The following is a 27,077-nucleotide window of genomic DNA, read 5'->3' as shown; positions in this document are numbered from 1 at the left end:
CTAAAGTACTGACAGACCTTATCATCACTGCTTTCGCAGACTATTCCAATATGTAGGCTATTGTAGTGCAGACTGACATCTAGTTATAAATAGACTGTTGCTTACGAATGTATGATCTCACCAAACGTGGTGAAAATGAAGGATTTGAGTCAGAAACTTTGCTGGGCTGCATCGTACAGTATACACATTGAGTTTTTTCTTTCTATTATTTAATTAAAAAAATTAAAGTCAGAAACTGAATAGGATGTCAAAATCTCTTGGGACTGTTAGTGTCTGATGTATAAAAATAATTATGCTACATAGACTAATATAAATACCTGTACAAACACCTTTTTTACCTGATCATGTTTATTGAGGTTTATTATAAATGTCTCTCGTATATTTACACAATTGTAGGGGCTACTGTTACAAAGTGGTGGAAGAATAGAAGTCTTAACAGCGAAGTGGAGCCTACTGAGTATCAAAAGTAAATGCACTCATAATGCAGAATAGCACTGTCAGTGTTATATTATTGGATTATTGGATCATTATTATTGATGCATTAACATGTAATCAGTACTTTAATGTAGTTGTTCAAGGTGGAGCTAATGTTAACTGCATTATATGTTGTTGTGTTGTTTTTAAAGTGCATCATATTTTGTAAACAGAACCCATGTTTTGTAAAAACTAAGAAGTAAGCACAAAAAATTATAGCTCTTTTAATAAAAAAAATCCCCAGAAATGTTGTGGATGACAAGTGTAAAGAAGCATGAAATGGAAATATTATAGTAAAGTATTCTAAAGTTGTACCTAAACTCTGCATTTAAGTAAATGTACTCAGTTATTTTCCACCACGGATAACATCTTAAACTTTATTTTGTCCACACCATATTTTGTTCTGCACTATTTCATATCCTATGTACCATATTCATTTTTAATTAGTACTTACATTCTACTACTTACTGCACTGCACATACTTTTTACTTTCCGTTTCTACTCCTGTTTTTCTTTTTTTTTTTCTTTTTTTTTTTTTACAGATACTGAAGAATCAAAATTGCAAACACAAACAGAGCAAAACATGAACATGCTGGAGTAGAGCTGAGTCAGAAGTAAGTTGCTTGTTTGTCCTTTTTAGATGCCAGTAAATTAAAGTTAATTAACAGTGCAGCTGTTGCAATGAGGGTTATTTTTTATGTTAGTTTGGTTCTCGGTTGTTTTGCTGGACACTCTGTCACTCCAACAAAAACTTTTTACAGATGTGTTGCATTTGAAATGGCTCATGTTTGATGGCTTTCGTGACTGGTGCTCTTTCCACAGGTGTCGTATTGTGACAGCATTTCAATCTTCTTCGAGCAAGGTAATAGGAAAACACAAGAACCACAGACCCTCCAGTGTACACATGACATTTTCACTTAGACAGTGACACAAGAAAAACACAACTCATACTTGACATAAAAGCCTTCCACAGCCACTCCAAATGACCCTTCAGTCATCTTTCCATTTCAGAATATTTATGATATTTTTACATTAGACTTGTTCTTGGCAGGTTAATGCTCACAGATGTCTGCGCTGCTCAGATGGCTTGAGGGGGCAGGTACCATCTGAGCTGTGTCAGGGAGAGAGTCATTTTAACAGCACCTTACACTTAGCCTAACACATAATTTGATAGTACCAATGAATGTGTTAATGAGACAAAATGTTTTTGATAGAACAAATCTTGGCAGGCATCTGTGAATTATTCACTGGACCTGATACTGTAAGTTAGCATGTTCAGCTATACAATTGCCAAGCAGAATTCACATAAGCAGCATGTTGCATGACATCCCTGCTGGGTACTGCATGTTAACTATAGTGACTTCTATGGTCTTAAACTTGGCATCTGGCAGATACTATTAGTAAAAATATTCTATAAACACTGCAGAATAATCATTTAGCTACTAGCAGAGATGACATAAGAAGTGAGACTGAGCTTGTTTATCAAAGTGGAGAGAATACAATGCCCTTTTCTTTTTTTTTTCGCAACTAAAGTGATGAAAGCGATGAATTACACTTTGTCATTGTGGATTTATTTCCTGTGTTTGTGAGCCATCCTTGACTGACTGTGACTGTGTGAAGGCAGTCTTTATGTCACGCAGCAGGAATTGAAGTTCCAATAGAGACAAAGAATGCTGTGATGTTTTGTGCCGGGTGACAGAAACTATGACATGAAACGATGATTGAGCCAATCTTCTGCCTCAAGTGGGCTAAAAGAAAAAACTGGAATTGCAGGGAATTCACAATTGTAAACTTGTGTGTATATTTGTGTGAGAGTGTATGGGTGTTTGTACAGGTGTGCCAGTGTTACAATATGTTAAAACATAGATAGATGTCAGTCGGTAGTATAAGGAAAGGATAATTACTTTGTGAGAGATACGCTATATCTAAATAATAATATTATCAGTACATAGTTGTTTAGGATATTAGTTCATACTAGATTCTCCTTTCTTTTTAGATGTGTAGACATGCTTTCCTTTCTAGTGTAAAGCTACAGCCTCAAGGTTCTCTCACTTATTCATTTCTTTATAGCGCATGAAAAGTGCTTAACAGCACAGCAGAGATAGAATGTACTGGCCTCAAAATATGTCATAACTCAACAAGGCAATTATTTTATGAAGAGTTTGCATTTGTTGAACACACCAGTCCTTTACAGCTCACACTAAAAACATGTTATGACTCTTGACATTTATATTTTATATAACACATCATCTGATGTGGCTTTATAATGTCCTTGAGCTTATAGAACTCTTAAAGGTTACACTGAGAGACAATATGGGACATTAATAAGAGTCCAAAAGCTCATAATAGGCTACATGTGATGACATACAGTGTACAAACAGAGCAATTACAAGTAAGTCATCATGCTCAAAAGACTCATAACGCCAAAGTCATTATAGATTATAGCCTATTATGACATTTTTGAAACATTTAGGATGTCCATCTAACGTCTAATTGCAATGTTTTCATGTTGCTTGCATGAAACTCTTATTACAGTAAAACCAGCAATGAACATGGAGCACTGGGAGGTACTTAGATTGAAGTTGTAGGTCAGTGCGTTTCCATGATAGGTAAAAATCTGTTTGCTTTTGTGTTTCTGTCATGATCCACATATTTTTGGGAAGGGGGGAATTTGTGTTATCCTTTATGATCCAAAAGACTTTAAAAAACAGCTTTGGTAATTAGTACCAAGGACCCAGTGCCAGTCAGCATAATGTGTTCTTTAGCTGGATTTCACACTTGGAAATAAGCTCTCATTCTATCCATCATCTGGCTTGTAAAATGACAGATGAATAATCATTATATAATTCCACCAGTGGTTTCTGTTACAGAAACACCAAGATCTTAGTCTTAAACATTCATCTCTCAGCTTTATGTTAGCCATGCTCGTTGATATCCTTAAACTATTTTTTGTGTGGTCCAGGGTCTATTATTGGCTCTTGCTGTAAGTGTTTTCTGTTCCATAACAAGATGAATCCCCAAAGTGGCATTAGGTTACCAGGCAACAGTGTACACTGCACTGCTTGATTATAATTTTCTTTGTATAGTTATGAAGTTTAATTGTAAGTGACTACATGGCAGTCGGCCAAAATTAACCACTGTTAACAGAGCCTGCAGAGCCTGATGTATGTCAGGAGGCGTAGAGGCTAGCAGACTATATTTGGCTGCTATGTTCCCTTCAAAGAGACGAGTTCTAGGTCTGGACTTGACATTTCCCTTAGACTGGAAAAAATGGGTTTGGGTCAGTGAGTTTTTGAGGGAGGAGGGGTGTTGTTGATGCCCAGAGGACGGTGCTGGTCTCTGTTCTGCAGTGGCTCATTGTTATGTTCTCTTCATCTGTACAGTACAGGAAGCTTAAATGACAAGATGAAACTAGCAATTATATGTGTTGAGATACAACGTGGTCTTTATAACAATGGGCATCATTGCTGTAATATTCACAAGATACCCATACGAACAGTACAGCTTGTCATCATCAGGTAAAAACTTTGTGCACATCCCTCTAAGTTTGGTGATTTTTAGGTCCGTACATTTTCTCAGCTTTGAGAAAATTCTCTACCTTCTTAGGCTCATATAACCCCTGTAAAACTAGCAATTCAAAAAGCAAAGTATATTATAGTCAATAACTTAAAATAAGGCTGTTATTCTTAGTTACTGAGTAGGTAACATGTTAGAGGTAAATGATTATGACAAATTACGACATGACAGGAAGGTACAGCAGCAGCACACTGTCAGTCTATGAAAGGAGAGGTTTGCTGATTTGGCAATGACACAACATATTCATGTGACTGTTAGAAATCCGTTAACAGCTCAGCTAAGATCAATTAATCTGTCTAGGAGTCAATACAACTTTTTACTTTATGTTGTCCCAAAGTTCTGTTTGATTAGTCTCTTCTGTGTGTGCTGAGGTTAAGCAGAAGCATGTGGATTGAAGTTCTGGGTTTTATCTCAGCATGTTGTCATAAAAAAGAAATGGAGAGCCATGTTCACAGCTTTATTTGTTTTGCTGTTTTTGGCTGCTGCCGCAGTGGAAGTAAGAGAGTGACTTGTATAGCAGACATTGTGCAGACAATCTGAATATAATCTGAATGTAATCCAGGTGCCACAGAACTATTCTGACTTAAATCAGTTTTTCCTCATTCACACTGTTGTTTTATTTTAGAGTTACAACAGCAACTTTATTAAATGCAGTTGCATACACAGAAAACATTTTAACCAGTCCTCAAACCAGCACGATGTATCTGACAAATACAATTCGACTTCTTTTTCAATGTCATCTCTCTACAAAACATTCAGCTCTCCCGCAGGGTGAAAAAGTCAGAGGGGTTCCCACAGTGTAGAGTTGTGGCTGAGGCTGTTGGTGCATAAAATAGTAGGTTGTGGTGAATGTGTGAGGAATATTTTTATCTCTATATAGATAGCAGTCAGAGGAGAGCCGTGGCCCAGAGGAGGAATCTGGCTCCTGTTGCAGAGTTGGTGGGTTTAGTCTGGTGTTCTCAGTGTTGTTCATCTGGCCCCACTGTAGACCCCTGGGCTCTCTGGGGGGATGTACTTCCATTTGTTTTTACTTCCTGTCCAAATGGAGTTGGAGAGATGAATCATTCATGTCTTTGAGAGGCCTTTTGTGTGGATGAATAATGGGCAGATTTAAGGCTCCTGCCTCAAGTGTTTAAGATTAATATGCGCTGCTTTTTGTCAGTGTACTGTTTTTTTTCTATAATGCATATGCTTTGTTTATTTCTTCTTTTTTTATTCTTTAGTTTAAGTGAACACTGAGATTTTTTAAGGCTTGCTCTTTTTCACAATCTATGTTTTTTTATCTTGCCTATCTACTTATACTTATCTGCTTAACTGTCTGTCAGTGCGCCGATTGACAGGCGCCGCGGTGAGCGCCGCCGCCCTAACTTGATCCTGGTCTGTCAAACCTGCATGGTGAAATCAGTGAAGGTGATAAATGAGCTGTGCTTTGGAGTTCTTGGTATGCCCAACATGACGGCCAGATTGTCACTAAACTGTCACAGGGTGGGGCCGTTTTCCTTGATGGCAGAAACAGACAAACCTCAGACTTCACAGGCCCATTAGTTGTCACTCCGTGCCATCCCATCATCCTCTGGGGGATGGACCGGACTGCACTACCATGCGTCATGCTAAACATCTCTTTGTTGTTACCTTTCATCTGTGGGTACCTGCCACCTCTCCCAGCCCATCCTGTGAGTTATGGGACTGCAGGAGGTCATGGCCGCAACCCCTCCCCACTTGGCGTGAAATGTGCAGAACAAACTGATCCAGGAATTACACAGAGATTGGACACACTGGCTGGGTATCTAAGAGCAGAGTCCTCATAAAGGTCTCTGTGGCCAGATAGGTGTGAAAGGGTTACCAGCCCATCTGTTACCAAAACAGAAAATTTTGGCCCCTTTGAGGTGAGAACCTTAGAGCATTCTCTAAATTCTCCCTTTTAGCTTTGAGTAGCATTATCTCAGTAAAGCTGCTGACAAATGGAGGCATGAAAGGGAAAGCCACATCATGTTCTCTTTAAAACAGAAAAATGACAGTCATCTGGAAAAGGGAGTTTTAGTCATGGCCTTCAGTTGTTTTTGAGAGCACATACTGTAATAACATCACTAAATGACATCTTTTATCAACGAGCAGACCAAAAAAAGAATGACAATGTGGATATTTGAAGGCTTTTTTTTTCTCTCGCTCATTAGCTCTATTTTGTGATTTTAAAGGTAGGAATCTCCATCCTTTGTAGTAATCATACAAGTTCTCAACTTCATGACATCTTTTGATACTTTGTGGTAACTGCAGCTGCAATGATTAGTCATCTAATTGATAGGTTGATTGGCAGGCAGTTCATCTGCATCTATTTTGATAATTGATTAATCATTCATTTTTCAATCAAATATGCTTTATATAACTTTTGATAGTTCCAGCTTTTCAAATGTAAAGATTTGATGCTTGTCTTTGTCATTTATTATAGTTTTGGATTGTTGGTCAAATACAACAAGAACTTTAAATGCATCTCTTTGGGCTGTGGAAAATTATAACAGACATTTTTCACTTTTTTCTGACATTTTATAGACAAAAATGATAATGAGTGAAAAATAATGAATTTTTGTGCTGCTAATTTCTACATGTTTTATAAAAGAGACAGCCAAAGCTTTTTAGACCCTGTGTTATTGAAGGGACTGGGTCGAAAAGTCAGTTTGGTTACTGGATCTGAGATGAAAGGAAGAGGTCAGGAACGCTGCTGCCACTCCCAAACACAGCATGGTGGCATTGCTATGTGAATATGTGTGTGCATATCTATGCATGGGTGTGTGTGTTTATCTGTGCGTGTATATTTGTTTGCAGATTTTTATGTTTTTATTTGTACCTACAGTATCTATGCTCTTAGTCAACCTCTTTGCTGTCAGTGTACGTGCAGCCTTTCCTCTTATTTGTCCAGTACGCTGGCACAGTGTTTGTTGTGCATCAGAGTATTTGTCTTCCTGGTCCTTGGCAGTTTAGTGCACTACATTTTTGTTCCTGTTCTTAATCAACCTGCAGGGTGCACTGTTGCAGAAGGATCCACCAGGGGTTTTACCCCGCTTGGACAGTGTCCCACAATTACAAGTCCTGTAACTAATTACATCTACTCTTTCCAGTCTCAATCAAGCTGATGAAATTCACAAATAACAGAATAAACTGTCAGACAAATAGACAGTAAGGGAAATTTGTAATATCTTTGTTATTACAACCCATGCAATGACACAAACCACACCACAACATATATAAGTGTGATACAAAAGTGACAATAAAAGTGATTTGACAAATCTAAAAGACAGACAGAAAGAGACACAAAGATTTAGTGGAAAAACAGCATAAGACTTTCATCAGTGGTGGAAGCAACGGTAGCACTACTATTGTTTTCCCACCAAACAAGTGAGGCGACCCCCTGAACCATGCCTTTGCCTCTCAAGGGAGAGAGTAGCTGTTCAACATGTTTAGTCACTCTCATAGGAATTGCAAAAGTAGAACATTGTCTTTACAATTTACTTGGGAGTTTGTGTAACCTAAGCAAGTAACTTCCACTGCAAAAAAACCCCAAACCCAAAAAACCCATTAGGGAGAATTTTTAACTATGGTGAAAAAATGTATATGAATATGATTCTGTAATAAGATACAGAATCTCAAGGTCACCCAAAGCGTTTAAAAATACCTCTGGAACCCCTCCAGGTTTATGCATATAGAGCACAGACATTAACATTGTAACAGAGATGGCGGGTGCACTAGTGGGACATTTCCCGGTATGTATAGTGCTACCTTAATAATCAGAGGAAGAGCTATTTTTCTGAGGTATTGTTGCATCCAAGACCTTTGAGACGCTGCAGGAGGAGAGAATTGTGACTGTACAGTGGTCAAGCAGAGAAGTGGTGGCGTAGGTGGAAGTGGCTTGGACAATAAGCGTCAGCCCACCCTTCCCATAGTAAACTTGATTTCCTGCTGTATTTTTTTTTTTAAGACGGACCTTTAAAATCTATGAATGGAGTTTTGTTTGTCTCTTTAAAGGTCATTGACAAATCCAGAATAGCAGTCAAGTGGTAAGCGTAGCCAATTATTTAAAAACTCGCATTCATATTTTTATGTTTTTGGGTTTTTTCCTTGATAAGTGTGCTTAAGAAATATAGGTCACTGAAGTGAGATTCATTCTCTTAAAAGGAAATCTGGAACCTGGGTGAAAACTTCCTGTACTTTTTCAGTGACTGAAATAACAAAGCTGGTATTTTGCCAAAAGACAAACAAGACTGATAAAATGTGTTTTCTCAAAGGCTGTGGTGATAACAAAAATATATATTTTGTTATCATATTAAGATAATAGCTCCAAGGCACTTGGGAGGGATGATGCTATGATAATCCCCTCATAAACGGGCTAGACTAGCAGGATGTGGATTGGAAGAATGCTTCTGAACAGGGAACCTTTGTTTTTATTAATCCCTCAGGGAATTTTTAAGGTCAGCTAAGCTTGGCTGGATTCCATCACAGTCACATGTGTCTGTTTGGGCCTGTGTGTTTGTATGATACAGATGAGTCGTTTGACGTCTGCAGGCATTTCAGTGATGCAATGATTCTGCATGCTGTGGCTTCAGGCAGCAAACTTTTCTCCAAAATCTTGCTCGCTTGCTAAAATGACAGCTGACATTAAGAATGATCTTTCGAAGGCTCTAATCGATACTAAGCCGTTCAGCGTTAGAATATCATTAGAGAATCAATAGTTTGTGCTGTTTTTAAGAAGGTGCTGGGCAAGGAGACAAAGTGGAACATAAAGTGGGCTTGTCATGATTGAATGTAGGGTGGAAGTTGTACAACAACAACATGGTCAATTTGATACAAACAGTGGATCAATGGTTTCCAGCAGTGATGAGCACATTGATCAGTAAAATTACGGAGCGCTGCCCTATGTTTCCAGTGTGCCTTTGTGCTCCACATCTATTTTTAGAGAGCCTATGGCAGCAGATGAAGGCACGGCATCAGGGACCTATTCAAAGTTAGAAAGTAAACTGACCTCAAGGTCAGTACACAATAAGTGGATGCTTTGAAATTGCTTCGAAATAGAGTTTTTCTCTTGTTGGGATTGTGTTATGGTTCAGTCAGTCTTTCACATCGCAAGATGGAGGTTTCACAGCAGATGAATGAAGATTTTTCCTGAAAGCCTTTTTGCTTTTGAGAATATACATTGATTCATCTCTCTCTTTGAATAGTACCATCTCTGTCTTTTTTATGTTTGATGTCTCTCAAAAATGAGGAACTAGGCTGGGCTCCATTTAACTGTGTTATTCTTAGCGGCATTGCCAAACTTTGCTGGCAATGTTTCAAGATTAAGCACCAAACATGACTGCCTTTAAATGCTTTTTCATGTTATTTGATCCAACCTGTTAAGTGCATTCTATATCACCCTGAAAGTACCACAGGAAATACCACAGGACGCCAGACAGAGTAACCCAATAAAAGCAAGAGCGCCCAAATCATTAGTGGGGAAACACGCTCACATAACACATCCAGATGTACAGGCTAATTGGATTTTACCATCAAATCAACAGTTGTAGTGCCTTTGTGCTTTTATGAGACTGACCGCAAGGTAAAGGGAAAATGGGCTGTTTGAAGTGACAAAACTTTACCCATGGCTTTTAGCAGGTAGGATTGCTGAGCTTGGTAGCTAACGGAGCATGCTGTGACTAGAGCAGAGAGAGCGATGGTTTCACTCCCCAAAATGGTCTAGGAACTCTTCCACACTTAGCAATGGTGACTCATGAAGGGCTGATGTAAGTAAGATGGCGGGCATTGAGGTAATTGGTGTGGAGAGTTAATTTCCCTCCTGTGTCAGGGCTGCCCTCAGAGCTGTGGGGTGTCCACTAGAGAGAAGAAGCTCAGGGGATGGAGGAGGGGGGCGGCATGGTTACGTTAGAAGTTGCTGTTAGTATACAGACCCTCTCTTGGGAGGGACATCCCCTCTGACGGGAGAAATCAGCACCTGACAATGATTACATCCGCTGCAGTCCTCCCAAGGTGGCATGATGAAACTCTGCATCCACACAGGTAGGCAGGAAGACGAGCAATAAGCAGGAAGTCAGAGAAATTATTTTTTTTTAAATCAAAACAGATTCTACTAAACGTATTGATTACGGTAATATAAGATTCACTCTGTGATCCATTTATTTTACAATAGACAACTCCCCCCTGGGATACACGGGGGCTTTGAAGTTCAGAGAACACGGAACAACAAAACATGGTTGACTCATTCCCTCCCACACGGGGATCATCCGCTATTAAGGGGAACAAACGTTTTCTAACCGGATCAAATTAGTTATAAGGAGCAGTGTTTGTCCACCCATTATATCTGTTGCAACACTTAAGTTCAGCTCCCTTCCTTCTCCAGTCTGCTTCCCTGCTGGGTTTCATCATGCACACTGTGTCACAAGGCAGCAGCGCTATGGTGATTAAGCCACAGAACTTGGGAGTTGATTTGGAACTGGTACAGTAATTGTGGTAATGTGAGTAGGCTTATTTGGTTGAAAAATACAAGTCCCCAGGTTATGACCAGGTTCTCTAAATAGAACAGAAAGACTGAGGTATCGTAGCGGGAAGTAGCTCTTTGTTTTTATTTCTGGTACCAATAGGTAATTTAAATGGACTTAGTTGGAGAAAACAACATAATGTTGATGTGTGTATGGATGCGTGTGTATGTGTGTATGTATATTGACATCCCTTGCTCTTTGAAACAGGCTATAATGGCCTTTCATTTAAATTTGGAAAGTGCTGGGGGCACTTCACTGGTCTGACCCACTTGTTCCCTCATCTCTAATATTCCCCCACTCCATGTCGGTGCTCTAATGTCAAAACACACACACACACACACACAAAATGACACACGCACACATGAAGTTTGTGTTTGATAATGAGGGAGGTGACAGACAGTCAAGCCTCGGCCCCGGAGAGCAGAGCAGAGCGGCTCTCCAGCAGGGACGCTGACGTTCACACTTAAATGCTTTAATAGGACTAAAGTAGACAAAGGCCGCCAGTGACGCAGTAGGAGCTATAATGGGCTTGCCACATTGCAGGTTTACTGGACCCTGCCTATTGGACAGAGCTATTTCCAATCCCACAATCCCTCATCAGCCTCAGGAAGCTAGTTATAAATAAAAAGTGTAGGTTAATCGCTGCTAACATGTCCCACTGAAATGTCTTTATTTTTAGGAGCAGTAGGGCAGGTTGACCGATGTTTTCCAACATGATACTGAGAACTGATTATTCACCTCTATTCCTTGTAAAGGTGCAAAGAAATTAGTGTCATTCCTTGTCCTTACGTTACCCACATTTAACCAAAAAATCAATATATACAGTGCAGAACATTCTCCAAACAACCAAGTGAACAAGTGAAAAAAAACCCCCAATAAATAACTCTATTATAATAATATAATTAATATAATAATAACTGATATGAATGATCAGAACTGAATGGCAAAAATAGTCCCTATGTTTGCAGCATTTTATTGGGCAATAGTGGAAAATCACAGTAACAGGAACATTGCAAAATGTGTTTTGACCTACTCATTCAAGGATTTCACAGCATGATGACATATAAATAGGGATTCCTTTGTCACGATAATTGTCATTCATGTGACAGCTTTACTTCCCCTTTTGATCAATTATGCTTCGGCCTATGTTGAGGTCAGCCTACAGGGTCAGAGCTTTCCTGGTCTGACAGATACTGTGACAGATGGAGTTCTAGGTTTTTACGTTGGACTTGAAGGCTTGTTATCTCTCACACCATCCTTATCCAGCTTGAATGCCAAACTACCTCACGAAAACCAGGAGTTTGCTAAATCTCTTAACACTAAAATGTGTCACCAAAGGGAGATTTGAGTAACCACTTTTAAAATAGATTTTCCACGATGTTCTATAACTATTTTATAAAGTAAACAAAGATGACAAAAAAGATTTAGATGTTTAATTTGAGTTTTGAGATAACCAAGAAGTGGGAAGGAATTAAAAATAAATATACGCATAATCCCCTAGTTGCCTCCTTTTCTAAATAATCAAGCCACTCAACATATATCATGCATTAGCCTGAGAGTTGTTTTATGTCTGGGGCGAGCCTGCAAGCTGTGCATTTCCTTCTTGGCTTCTTCGCTGTGCTGTGATAAAAGGATTGAGGGGTTAAATGTTTGTCCAGCTGAAACAACACAGTAAAACTCCTTCTCTGTGTCTCTGTAGCCGAGTCGTCAGAGCTCAGGACCTAAAAATAGCTGCGCTGGCTCCACGCCCCTGGCTGGGGGACAGGTCAAATTATGAAGGAAGATGAAAAATTTAAAGGCACAGGCTGCTTGGCCACAAACCCAGCCCTGCATCAGTGGTCAGATAGAACATTTGACTTGACTTTTATGGGATGGAGTCAGATTATATTAACTACGGATCTTGACTGGTTTGGGATGTAATATTAATTGAAAAAATCCTACTGTATAGCTACTTGATGCTCAAAATTCTGTCATTTTTTTTAAACTCATGTATTCATGTTTTTAAGACATATATGCGTACTGCAGTGTTTTGTTTGTATTTTTCTCATATCCCCCATCATACAGTAGCAAGTCTATTTCAATGAAGTGAGGTGTGTAATCCTCTTCTTGTCCGGTCTGGTGTTCTTGACACAGTTTGGGAGGTTTATGTAATTGTGATCATACTGTTACGGCATCTTACAGTTGGCTTCCTTGGCTTGCTGAAAGCATGCTTCCTGAGTAGCAGCACTGCCCTGGATACACACTGAACCCCACACATACACTGAGCTAATGCTGTGAGGTTACACTCGGAGTCTTAAATGAACACAGTGTTCATTTGGCGTCCCGCTTGACCTAACACATCTTGTTGGGTATTTGTCGCACATACAGATTTTAACCAAATGCTATTGCATTTGTGTTTGGTTGTGCACAGTTTCCCCAAATACATATATTTTTATGTGTTGTGAATCACATGAAAGACAAGTCGCGGTTTTACAAAACCTTTAACAAAGACTGCACAGAGGGGAGGTTTACATGTACCTCTTTTAGATACATCAAGGTAAAAATGGATCTTTCTGCTCGTGTACCTGAGAGAACAAAATGAAGACATAAATAGAGAGACTGAGAGAGACTGGTTCAACAAATCAGAAAAGAGAGAGAGAGAGGAATCAAGCCTCCATCTGCAGAGAGGGAGTCAGGAGACATGCCTTCTGGCAGGAGCTGAAGAAGACAGCTGTGTTTGGTGTGGTATTTTTAAACGCATCAATGCTGCTCCAATCCCCGCGCCTCGCCTGACCTATTTTTAGCCAGGGCTGGCCATTGTTCTATTTCTGTCACCTGTGGGCCACGCAGTTGTTGATTCACATGCAAATGAAGCTTGCTCCCTCCCTGGCTGGCATTACTGCCTCAGCGAGGTGCTCAGTACACAGTGCACGGCTTTCCTAGCAACTCAGCTTACATTTTTCTCTGCTCAGACGCTTTTCCGAGAAGAGAAAAAGCTACAGACTGGAGAGAAATAGGGAGAGAGGCAGATAAGAAAAAAAAAAAAAGAAGCTAGGTTTGCCATCTTCTCCTAACACTGTGTTAGTGTTTGGACTAGACTGAAGCAGGGCACCGGGAGAGTGTGGCAGCCCTGCAGACAGAGTGTGCAGTTTGTGTTATTGCTCTACAGTGAGAGTGGTTTCTCAGAGGAGGAGGCAGAGGAAGGGAGAGAGTTGCCTGTTGTCGTGGTCTCTCCCCTGAGTGGCTGAGGGGTGGCTCTTGGTGACAGGAAACGCAAGGCTTGCGATGAGACCTGAGCGCTGAGTGGAGTATGCTGCAGACGATTTACGAGGGCGAGTCAAGTTTCTCCACAACAGAAGGGCGCGTTGGACACCAGCAGTTCCCCAACCAGAGCAAGATGCACAACGTGAACAACTCAGGTGATCACACAGCCCGGTGTTTCTACTCCTCTTGAGGAATCTCAGCTTTCAACCTTCTTTTTTTCCCCTTTTTGCATTCCAGTCTCTGTCTTTCTCTCTATCGCTGAAGCTTTTCCTATTTCTCCCACTCTCTTCTCATCCTCTCTGCCTGTCTCTCACACGTTCACTCTCTCCCTCTCTCACATACTCTCAACTCTTTGCGCTCCCCCGGTCTCTCATTCTGTGTGAAAAGAGAACTCAAAGCTTCTCAGCACAGCAACGTGGTAGGATCAGGCACTTCTTCCTGAATCAAGGTAATTACTCTTGTGATGACATATGCTGCTTTATAATTTGTGTTTCTCAGTGGGATTGTTACCTTAATCTATGTTTAAGAAAAAAGGCTTCTAATGGGTAAAAAGTGCTGCTGATCATGACATACTGTATTTTCAACACTGTTAACACATTTCCTCATTTTAGTGTTCAGTAGAAAAACGTTAACACTATGCTCTAGTTGCCTGAAATGAGTCACTGTGAACATGAAAGGGATGTTGTGTTTTGCTAGCTTCCATGTCAGCGTGCACTTTTCAGGGAACAGGAAAAACTGTGACAGAAATACTGAGGGGACAACTGAAAGGTTTCTCTCAGGATATTTACCACAGACATTGACTGTTCTATTTTTGACCTGTGAATTGAATTTAGGAGTACATGGCTGACATCAGTATGAGTAACGTCTATTCACTGTATTGACTCAAGATGAGTCACCTTATTTGCTTTGATTTTTTTTTTAGCATGTGGCTATTGATAAAATGTGAAAATTGTCGTAGGAAATTAGTTGGAAGGAAGAGTACTGGGCAACACTTGGTTCTGCGAAAACATTGTCATGTGAGTTGCTTGGAAGCATGTATAATGACAAAGTGCAGATTGATGCATCTGAGGTCTTCGTTTACTCAGAAATGTGTTATGACCTGTAAGTTGTTAGATAATCTAGAATCAGCAAACAGCAAGGAGCAACAACATGCTGTCGACTAATTGAATCTGATTGTTTAATGTAAATTTAGATTATTTTTTTTACATTCAGTCAACTCAGTATTTGTGGTGTAAAAGATGAGTAAAAAAAAAACAAAAAAACACAGCCGTAAGTCTGACTTCAGGCAAGCAAAACTGGTGAGTGAAAACACGCAGAGGCAGTGGGCTAAACGTGAGGAGATTTAAAAATAAGACAGCAGGATGACAGGGGGATGACACATTCCATCTCTGTCAATAGAGCAGGTTATTTGACTATTAGGCTACAAGAGCTCCGTCTTAGAGGCCTGTGAGCCAAACAACAGATATACCGAGCGCCTGAATTCAGGCTCCTTGCTTATTCTGTGGGTCAGCTATTCTTAGGTGAGTTATTTTCAGCTTATGGCATTAGCCTGCTAAGATTAGGCGTCTGTGCGTTATCATTCCATCTTGGCATGCTCCTGATATAACAGTGGTTTGGAACAGATATTTATAGAGAATTCTGTCATTTGCCTGTTTAATTTGTTCTTTCCACTTTATTGTAAATCACTTGACAGTGACTAACATTATCTGTCTAAAAATGCAACTCTGGGATGCTTTTGTACAAGTTCACTGTGTGTCACGTTTGTGTTGTTGGTAGAGCAGACACATTCGCTTTAATAGAGACTTGAGGATGTTTTAGGATTATGAATACACTGTCATGATTATTGTTTGAGAAGGGATCCTTGTGTCAGCTGAATTAGTGGTTAGTGAATAGGTTGCTAAAGCAAACTTTGTGACATTTTATATGATATTCTCTGCTGTTACATTTCAAGTGGCTCATGAAAATAAAGGGCATAATCCTGTTTTTATTTTGATTAGTGTCCGTAACATCAAAGTTCTGATAAAAAACAGTACTCAGATGGGCTCTCTACCCAGGGAAAACTAATTAGTTCCCCCTGAGTGCATGATATCATGTAAAATATCATGCAAGCTCTCTTCAATAGGAACCTTTCAGACAATAACAATGCTCCACCTTTCAAGTCCTCTTGTCTGTATCCTGTATCTATTCAGGTTGTCTCATGTTTGAAGTGCTCACAGCTAAAGAGCATGCAATAATAATTTTGATTCAGTAATGATAAACAATTACTCATATAAGAATGATGTAACGTATTATTTAAAACCATTGGTAATGGTAATTTTTTGGTTGCTTTTTATATTTTGTCCCTTTGTCTTAATGTGCATCATATAGAAAGCACAGTTTAAAGCTTGTTTTTTTCAGGATCCTGGATGCTTTTCTTCTAGTTGGAAGGGTTGCTATGGCTCAAGGCATTTAGACTATTGACTCTTGGTGATTGATTTATTAGGCATTTCATTGACTGTAGCGTCTACAGTCCGTAGAGAGTAGGATAATGATAGTCTTTACAGAGGAACTTGCTAATTATCACCTACAATATCCTGCATTTTCTGCTTTATTTTTGCTCGGATGAAGATTTAGTAGATGTCGTTTTGTGTGTTGCTGTTTGTGTGAGACGGTTTGGCATGACGGCAGGACAGGAGACGACTGGACTCCTGGCTCCCCTCAGTGAAAGGGCCCTTGGTGGCTCAGCTCAGCTCTCTTTGTTAGCAGATAGCCTGCAAGCCACAGCCCTGGCTCAGCTGCAAGGACGAGCCTGAGTCTTAAAAATAAAGACCTGTTTCCTGCTTTAGACATGCCAGCTGCTCAAAATAACAAGGCACTTAATGAGAGATCCAGCACCACATTGCAGTCCCAAGCATCAGCTTATTTTTGCCCTCAAACATCTTCTGTATCTCTGGTTCTATTTATACTCTCAGACAGGGAATTTAGATCAGTAACCATCTCTACTAAATGCATCCAGCATACAATATGTTTAAAGTGTAAACACAAAGTGTGCCATTACATATATAGCCAAAACGGGTATTTCAGTAATAAAATATACACTAAAGATGATCTATGGTCAGTATCACATTGGGTTAAGATGCTCTAAACATTTTTTATACACACTAATGTGATTCGCTGGAGCACCAGTGGAGCAGCGGGTGCTCCAGTACTAAACACCCACAACACTTCAAATTGTGGTGATGTTTTTGGGGTTATACAAATCTTAATTTGCCAAAAAGCAGTTATAAATGAAAACTGGTGAAAAGCAACAACCTGTAAACATATGTAACATCATATTTATATAGTAGTTACACACATTATTATAATATTTGTTTGAAGCAAAAGATTAGAGATTAGTGAGAAGATAAATGTATTTGATTTTTAACATTCATAATCCAAGTGTTGCTTTTAAACTTCTTGCAAAGCTGTAACAACTATATTTGCATCTTGTAATGAATTAATTCAGAATTTTTCAGGAGAAACTTTTTTCTCATAGTACATGTGCACTATGTGATATTGTAATTACTTAAAAAGTAATTCTACTGAGCTTAATGTGTAGATAGATATTTATGTCAATAATTTTTAATAACAAGTGAAATTTTTTCATCAGCACTTACCTATCAACACGAAAAACAACGTGTTTGGTGTATTAAAGAATATTATTCATTTGCATATAACTCTGTGATAATGTGTCTGTGAAGCAAATTTTTTCCCCATTAAATCTGAATATTATTAGCCTTATTCAGTGATGCCAAAGGGCACCTGTAGGTGCAAGCTAATTTGTTAAAGTGTAAGAATAGCTGCACCCTTTATATTCATGTTTACAATATTAATAACTCTGTTCTCGTGGTAGTTGTCAGTTTAAGTGCTAGCATGATTAAAAAGGGCTAAATTCAGAATTCAAGGTGTAAAGTCCAACATTAGTCTTAGCGTAACTAAGTAGTGACTAATGTTGATAAGTTTTACTCTATGTATCTATATGTTTTAGACTTTACATATAATAGCAACGTCACTGATGATGTGTGTCTGGTCTCTCTCCGGGGTGGGAAGCCTGGTAATGTGGCCTGTGGCAAAAAAGACAGTCATCCAACATCTCAAATTAAGGCTGTGATTGTCACTCTAACCACCACCAAAGCTAATGAGAGGCAGATCGGTTATAGAAATAAACACTTTGGGGACACTGGCTGTGCTTGCTGCAGTGGGAGTGTGGTCACAGGCCATAAGTCACCCTATCCCCTCTTGGCAGGCCCTCCACAGGGAGGAATTTGGGCATGGGGCAGGGTGCTTGTCGCTCCCTTGTGCTAAAAACAAATTTGGGACCTGTCATTCATAAATCTCTTGTTTACCAGTGCCTAGAGACACTTCTGTGCACTTCCACCAATCAGGAGGCACCTCACTTTCACCCGAAAAAAGAGCATTCATATCAAGGGTCATGATCGCTGATGGCACTATTGGACCACTGAACCTAAAAGTGGCAGGCTCTTCTATGTGAGTGATCATTTTCAAAAGTGACCCGAAAGTTACATAAATGCAACACTGCGCTTTTATTTTTGCCTGTGTTAAATTGAGCAGGCGGCCTCACAACTGTGACAGTCTTTCACACATTGTCTATATTAAGACCCTGCTCAGAAAAGCATTTTTATTTAGCCCTAGTTACTGGTGGTTCCGTATTCTCCTCTGCCGAAGGAGTATTTTTGTATTACAGAAACAGCAGATTTCAGCTTCGAGTAGTTTCAGGGTGCATTTCACTTAAATATATTAACTGTAAAATTGTAGCAGTGAATATATAGTTCTAATGTATTCTGTGGTTGGGTAAAGTACATAAACAGATGCACATTTTGACATTTTTTCTGTTCTACAATCAGCACAGAGATTAATGTTAATTATGAGGAAGGAACGTTGTAAATTATACATTAGGTAGAGGCTTCTGCTGAGCTGGAACCATGCCTACCTACCTTTAGGACTTCATTATGTTCCCTCAACATTGTCATTCCATCCAGCGTTAGTCTTGCCAACACAGTGGACGGTGAGTGGACAAGAATAGAACAGGCACATGAGGCTGTTGTGGTTTCCTCAAGGGCCATTTCATACAGCCTCGGTTATCAAAGGTGGCTTAAGCTTTCACACCCCCCCCCCCCCCCCCCCCCCCCCTCCTGTTAAACCACTATCTGAGATTTTTTTGATTGAGGCTCAGCTTGATGTGCTGATCAAAGTGGAGATCCTTAATGCCAGTCAGAGTGAGGGTACAGAATGAAATATGAGATTAATTAGATATCACAGTGGTGAATTCTCCCAGGCAGCAGGTGTTTTTTTGTTGCTATATTTAGGTCCATTAGGCAAAAGTAGCACTAAGGCTGTTTGACTCTCTGAGCCCTTCAATGGTTCACAGGTTCACGGCTGCCCCTGGAACAGTGCCTGCTACAAAAGAGTCCTTTGTCAAGTACTTACAAGCTAAGATTAATATTCCCTGTCAGTAGAGAAGGGTCTGTGCTACAGGTGCCTGTTCTCTGTGCTTGCCCTCCTCCGTCATTTGATTGGAGCTGTTTTTAGAACACAGAGAGAAAAATTATAGCACAGGAGTCCCCTCTAGCTGTCTTCACTCTTTGAATGTGTTTTAAGACAAGTTATCACTTAGCCACTGAATCTCTACAGACTGTGTGTGTGTGTTTGTGTGTGTGTTGTGTATGTGTGTGTTGGAGGGTTCTGTAATGCTTTCTCTCCGTCTCTCTCTGCTGGGGACTCCATTCTTATATAAGAGCTGAAAAGCTGATATAATAGTCAACATGTCACATTGCCACTGTAGGCAGGAGATGACATGCAGTGAGACTCGATATCTGCAGGATGGGGAGACATAATTACGTCGCCAGCGTTGCCATGACAGCGGCAAGTTAGGGTGGTGGATACTAGGGTGTGGGGGTTGTCACAGACCAGGATTGCGCCACTTGCTTTTATGTTTCTATTTATAATCATCACCGCCGCATACACATGGAATGGTGGCAATGAAAAACAGGCTACATGACAAAACAAATGGGCTCCAGTGTGCTTCACAGCATCAGTGAACAGGAGGGCATTGCTTCTTAATTGATGGCTACTGTAGACTGACACTGCTTCTTTTTGGCAGGTTTAAACTCTTTTTTTTATTGGTATGTTATTGTAGTTTATGAGGATAAATGTATGACAATGCAACACAAGATTATTTATGTGAATGTAAAAAGTGTAGTGTGTCAGTTTTCTCGCATGCTTCCACTGAACAGGTGGCGTAATAACATTGCCTGTATTTGTTCCCTCAAATGTGACCCTTGAGAAGATTAAGGCAATGAATGCACTCAATAAATCTCCCTCCAGCCACTGGAATTTTAAGTAGGTTTGAATATTTCTCTGGTCTCAAAATGGAAGAGACATTATACAGTCTGGACAATGTGCACCCTTCCTTGAATGTCACATCATGATCAGCATAACTAACAGGCAATTTTTTCTAAGAACTGGACATTTTTATTAAATCACTGGTCAAATATAGGCCTAAATGTCCATTCTTTATTTAATATATAAAATTGGTTCAAAGGTGTGATTCTGTTTACAATTACTGCTTACTGTGGCTAGCTTATACAGCAGTTTGAGTGAAACAACACAGGGATAAAACTGATAAAGAAAAACATTGTACAATCACTGATCATCCTCTATGGAATAGAGAGACGAAGTAGCCCTGTCTTCTATGTTCTTAACTGGCAATCGATTTTCTCTGTGGAACAGGCTATTTATAGAGCTTGGAGACCAAAGGGATGCCCTCTCACTTTGTATCTGGCAATTACTCTAGTTGTCAAAGACAAATGCATTTCTTACCGATGCACATATTGCAGTGTCTGCACTCAGTAACAAAGATGGAAAGACTTCTAGTGGACTTCCGGTAATGATGGCAGAGTAAAAGCTGTGTGTCTCTCCAACCCCACAAGATAATAATAATAAAAAAAAAAAAGAGATGGTTTATCTCCATTTGCCTTCATGTCTTAACCTGTGTCGGGGTATGAATTTATGTTCAGGTGCAATGATGTAAAAGACAACTCTAACAAGTAAGAAGCGCACAAACAATCAATTGAGAAGGACTCGCTCGAAAGAGATCCAGGATTTCAGGATGGATTTCCAAGCATTTGGAGCCAAGACTGAAAAAGACATTAAGACAATTATGCAACAGATGACAGAATTACACCTTGATGTAGAAAAAATGAGCGACAGACTGGAACAGGTTGAGCGCCGGGTCACTGAGATACATGATACTGAAATACTGCACCATAAATCGATTAAAAATCTGGTGAACAAAGTTTTGGAGATGGAAGTACGCACTGAATACCAGGAAAACAAGTCCAGGCAAAACAACTTGCATAGATTCAACATACCAGAGAAAAGTGAAGGCAACAATATGACAGCCTTCCTCAAAAAACTGGAGACTTTATCATCATCAGAGCGCACCGCATGTTTGAACTTTGAAACAAAGAAGCAAATACTTCATGCTGCATGGGGGAAGAAGGAATTAACCTATAATGGTATGAATATTTTCTTTGATCATGACTTCACCTTTAAAGTGAAACAACAGAGAGCCTTGTACAGACCTATGAGAGAACAATATAAAATCTCACATCTTGGCCTTGGCCAAATTGAAGGTTTTCAGCGAAGATGGGACCTCGCAGGCATATAGAAATCCACAAGCTGCGGTAAAGGCTCTCAAGGAGCTGGGACTGCTACACGTCAAGACACAGATCGTGGAACTGGACACCAACCAGCGACAACAATGGGAAGTGGACAAGGACCAACAGATCAGTCAAAAAATTATTTAGTGCAAGAGGCAGAGAAGAATCTCAGACTATGTGAGTGAAAGCAATTGTGCAAATGTTTACATGTTTTCTTATTGCAATTAAAATTGTATTGGCTCAGGATGAAACACCCTCCTGATTTTCTCCCTGTTTTATTGCTGTTTGTATGGGCTGAATGGCTGTTACATTTTTTGTTTTCTTCCTCTTAATTTTTAGCTTTAACTCATGTTTGCCTGCCTCTTGTTCCCAAGATATCAAAATGTATTATTGGTGACTGCTTAAGGTCTGATCATGCTATTGTAACAATTCATTACAGCTGAATGTCCTTGGGGCTATGGCTACTGGAAATTCAACCCATCACTTTTAAATGATACTATGTTTATAAAAAGAAAAATAAAGGATTTAATTTATAAGAATTCTTTGAAAATCATGAAAATTCATCCGACCCACACAACGTCTGGGAGTCCTTTAAGTGTGCATTTAGAGCACATGCCATCAAGATGTGATCACGGAAACCAAAAAAAAAAAAAAAAATTGATAAAGGAGAGGAGTTTAATGGACGATATAAATGAACTGAAAAAAAATGCTGGATGAAATGCAACTGCCCTCCTTAGAAACGGCTTATTTAATGAAAAAATAAACAACTGGAACTGGAGAATTTGTACTCTGGGCGTATAAATGGTATCATCAATAGATCTTGTGCCACTTGGATGGAAAAAGGGGAGAAGTGCACTGCTCATTTTATAAGATTAAATCGAAGCAATTTGGGCAAGCAAAACATGAACTTGTGTACAACAAATGGTGTTATACTTACATCTCCACAGGAAATATTGTGTGAGGAGGTGGATTATTTCAAAGCTTTATTTTCTTTTGAGAAGGAGCCAGAGTCTCTCGCCAGCTCTGATATTGAATTATTTTTTCCGCTAAACTATGATCAGTCACTTTCAGCACTTCAGCAATTAAGTTGTGAAGGTGAAATTTTGGAAAGAGAGTTACTGGATGCAATTAATTCTTTCTCTGGTAAATCACCTGGGATTGATGGCATTCTTATTGAGGTTTATAAGACTTTTTCACAGAAATTAAAAAAAACCTCTGATGGCATTTTTAACTACTCTCACTCAGGTAATAACATCAGACACACAGAAAAAGGACATCATCACATTACTCCTAAAGCAAGATCCACAGGGCCTTACAAAGATCCTGTATGTATGAAACATTGGAGAGCACTGACACTGCTCTGCTGTGATACTTGTATCCTCTCTAAATATATTGCATTGAGAATAAAAAGAATTATTGGTGATATAATAAAATATGATCAAACAGGTTTCATTCAGTGCGCTTTATTGGTGATAACATGCAGCATCTTCTTGATACTATAGACTATTATGAAAATTGACAGAAATCTGGACTTTTATTTATTGCTGACTTTGAAAAGGCATTTGATAAACTAATATGGGATTTCATCCAAAAAGTTCTTCAGTTTTTTAATTTTGAGGAAACCCTCATAAAATAATAGTTTCACCATGTCTAGAGGTGTATGTCAGGGGTGTCTGCTGTCTCTGTAGTTGTTTTTACGATGCATTGAAATTTTTGCTATTAGAATTAGAAATAATTCATGCATCACAGGTTTAAAACCAAATAGGATAGAGACAAAAACATTATATGCAGATGATGCAAAATTTTTTCTGCAGCCTGAGAAATCTTCACTATGAGATGCCCTCATACTTGATATTCATTTGGAATATCTGGATTAAAGCCAAGCTTTGGTAAATGCACCATTATGAGAATAGGACCATTGAGAGGTACACATTTTGACCTACAGTGCCCAGCTACAATCAAGTGGAGTAACGGCTCGGTATATGTTTTGGGAATTCATACTCCAGATAATCCAAAAGATCTATTTAAGATACATTACGAACAAAAAATTGAGAAAATTGAAAAAGTTTCACAATCTTTGAGAGGGATACTGGTTAATAAGGAAAGATCACATTGATTAATACTCTCGTAATTCCTCAGTTCATTTTGGCCTATCTCTTAATAGCACTTTCAGAAGCATCCTTCTTTAAATGTTTTGAACAAAAAATGTTTAAGTTCCTTTGGAATAATAAGCCTGACAAGATTAAAAGGCAATACATATATAATTCATATGAAAAAATATTGCAAAATATTGGATTATCTTCTGTGTACTTATTCTTTGACATCAAATTGTTCCCCTTTTTTCTCTTAAAATCTCACAATTTTTAAGGGATTCTTTTAACATTAATTTTATTTTGTCTTTTATTTTTATTTACTTTTTTCCCTTTTTTCCATTTGCTTTTTTGTGAGGTTATATCGTCATGTTATCATATTATCACATGTGTTATGTGTATCATTTGCCTGTATTAAATAATGATAATAAAAAGATGGAAATATCACAGAACTATGAATTCACAAACACATGCTGGTTCCAGGCTTGCAAACTACTTTGCTTTAAATCATTTATGGTTAGAAGGAATATCTGCATGATGTTCTGGTAGGGACAAGGAGAAGAACTCCTTTTATTTATTTATCAAACAGTGGGAAGATAGGATTTATGTAAATACTTTAAATGACCACTTCCAACATTTCGTGCCAAATGTCCATTGAGTCTGCTATACAGCTGCTCCCAGTAGACTCTACGCTGACGGATGTGATCCAGTGTTTGTTTATAGAAACTATTATAATTGTAGGTTTCTGAGGATCGCTGGAGAGAAAGCTGTACTCCTCATTTCTGACCCTTCTCCTTCCCTCCCTCTCGTTCTTTCCCTCTAATTCTTAAAACGTGTCCCTTTTTTAAAAGCCTAATTTTCCTCTCCTGCTCTCTTGACAGTATGTGATAATAATATGTTATATACATTCACCTGTGGTTGCATTATTGGAATTGATAAAATTATAGGTGCTTTTTGGATTTGACTAATCTCTTTTTCTCTTTTATTCTCTCTGCTTCTCTTCTGCGGCCCACAGTGGACATTAAACCAGACGTGCCATTGGCTGTGGAGCCCTTATCTCCGCTGGACCTGCGCACAGATCTGAGGATGGTGGGGCCAGGCTCGGACCCAGGACTGTGGGAGAGGCAGCTGCAGCAGGAGCTGCTCCTCATTCAGAAGCAGCAGCAGATCCAGAAGCAGCTACTAATCAGCGAGTTCCAGAAGCAGCATGAGAAGTTGACCCGTCAGCACCAGGCTCAGCTCCAGGAGCACCTCAAGGTCAGTATTGCACCGCACAGTTGTATGGAGGACAGCAGTGGCACAGCACAGTACCACAGTGAACAAAACAGCAGAGCACAACACAGCATGGCATAGTGCAGATCAGTAGAAAACATTATAACTCAGAACAAGAGTGCAGAGTGCAGAAAGTAAGAAACAACTCAGCAAGACAGGGTGTTGAGCAATACATCACAGCACAGTGTGAGTTTTCTTTCCACAGATGAGTACTGAATAGTCCATCACAGCAAAACAGAAACTGCAGAAGTACACAGACACCAGTCATTTTAAAAATATATTTATCAGTGTGTTCTCTTCATGCTGACTTGAGGCCCGCATGTTTCTCAGCTCCAGCAGGAGCTCCAGGCCATGAAACAGCAGCAGGAACTCGCAGAGAAGGAGCGCCGTCTGGAGCAGCAGCAGCAGCAGCAGCAGCAGAACCAGCAGGAGAAGGAGCAGGAGAGGCATCGGCGAGAGCAGCATGTTTCCAGCCTGAGCCTCAGGGGCAAGGAGCGCTCCCGAGAGAGTAAGAGCTCGACACCGCCATCATCACCATTACCATCAGGGGTGGAATTTGTGATTTTGAGGGCCCCAGGCAAAAGCACGCATGGGGCCCCCAGATCATAACCCTCAACCTTTTCAATCATTTTTTAATGCATTACCTTAGAGTGAGGCCTGAGCAAAATATGCATATAACAGCAGGATAGGAATGGTTTACTGTAGCTGAATGGCTACTGGCTGAGAAAATACTCAGTCACTCAATATATTCACACTGGGTCATGTACATGTTTTGCTATCATCATTATTACTATTTATAATATTCAGATGTCCTGGCTCTAAAGATTAGTTGGCATAACAGTTGCTAAACTTGAGCTTTTTGAGCTTCACAACAGTGGAAATAATGCTAAGACCAAAGAACTGCATGGAAAGTTTTCAACTCATGTGGCAGCCTATATTAGTAAAGTAGTTATTTGGTTTCTGGTTGCAAGGGCTCAGACAGACACCCACCTTGGCCTGTTGTTAAATTGTTTGTCTCAGTTAGCTGTTGTGACAATAATAGCCCTAGGTCTCTTCCTGGGCTCTAACAACAAAACACAGAGACAAAAACAAAGTAAAAGTGTTTATGAGATATAAACTAAAACTATTAGCCTGGCTAGATACCACTTGGGGTACATGGTGAATTATGTTATTTTATCCAGTGTGGGTGTCATCCCTTGTTACGAAATCTAATGTTCCTTTTAGATAACATTGCACAATACAGTGGTGAAGAAATCAGATTAAAAAGTTCATGTACTTACTCCAAAGGACAATTTAATTTTGTATTTCTGGCAATTAGAAACAAGGTTTTTTAAGTATTAGATTTATAGTAACTGTGCTAGAGGTTTCCTAGTCTAGAAAGTGGAAATTACTTAATTCATCATATAAAATAGAAGATGCCAATGATTTGAATATGATTGTGTTGCTGATGATGAAACGGTACTTAACCAGTATATATAAGTGATGACATAAGGTTGGCCGGTGCCATTTAAGCTTAAAATTTAGGAGAAAATGTCTTTCAACAGCATGATGAAAATAGCTTCAGATATAGTATATCATTTCTGTTTTTACCTTATAGCTAATAATAGACAAGATTTATGACTTTGTCAGGTCAGGTAATTTGAAACTGTGCCCTGCAACTGTAACCCTCCAATAGGAAAGAACATCCCTCTGCAGTATCACTTCAACAGCTTGAAACTAATATTGTGCTCTTAGACCACTAGGGGGAGATCTTCCTACATAAGTTGTGGCTGCTCTGGAAGATAAAGTAAACTCAATCAGCAAAAATAAAAGAGAAAAAACTCAATTTATGTACTTTAGGGGTAGTTTTAGGTAAATGTGATACAGCAAAATCAGTGAAGAGGCTGGAAGTTTCAAGAGTGTAACTTTTAGATTTGTAATAATTCTTATGCCATAATAGTGTATATCATGAGTCATTGCCCTAGGGTAACCCCAATTCTTGTGATTCCGTCTTTTGGTCTCACAGGTGCAGTGGCCAGTACTGAGGTGAAGCAGAAACTCCAAGAGTTTCTGTTAAGCAAATCAGCAAAGGACCCTGCCAGCAACGGAGTCAATCACTCTTTCATCCACCACCCAAAACTCTGGTACACGTAAGTACAACCTATTGTTTTAACCTGCCAGAAGGGCATACAAATACTATATTTAAATCACATAATATATAT

General features: G+C 39.3%; 1 protein-coding gene across 12 annotated transcripts in view; it reads left to right on the top strand.

Moving 5' to 3' along the window:
- hdac9b (histone deacetylase 9b) overlaps window positions 1-27,077 on the top strand; it is a 41,165-nt gene that overhangs the window by 660 nt on the left and 13,428 nt on the right. For 4 of the 12 annotated variants that reach the window (XM_044360380.1, XM_044360377.1, XM_044360376.1 and 1 more), the window contains exons 2-8: window positions 397-466; window positions 1,017-1,088; window positions 1,297-1,336; window positions 13,720-13,969; window positions 24,620-24,861; window positions 25,207-25,384; window positions 26,873-27,005. In XM_044360380.1, coding sequence (XP_044216315.1) covers window positions 13,861-13,969; window positions 24,620-24,861; window positions 25,207-25,384; window positions 26,873-27,005 — 662 coding nt within the window. In that variant the 5' untranslated portion in view covers window positions 397-466; window positions 1,017-1,088; window positions 1,297-1,336; window positions 13,720-13,860. The other 8 variants (XM_044360382.1, XM_044360381.1, XM_044360383.1 and 5 more) reach the window with 8 other exon arrangements.

Source organism: Thunnus albacares, chromosome 8, assembly GCF_914725855.1.
Source record: "Thunnus albacares chromosome 8, fThuAlb1.1, whole genome shotgun sequence".
Taxonomy (NCBI): Eukaryota; Metazoa; Chordata; class Actinopteri; order Scombriformes; family Scombridae; genus Thunnus; species Thunnus albacares.
This window is presented reverse-complemented; position numbering and strand designations above follow the sequence as displayed.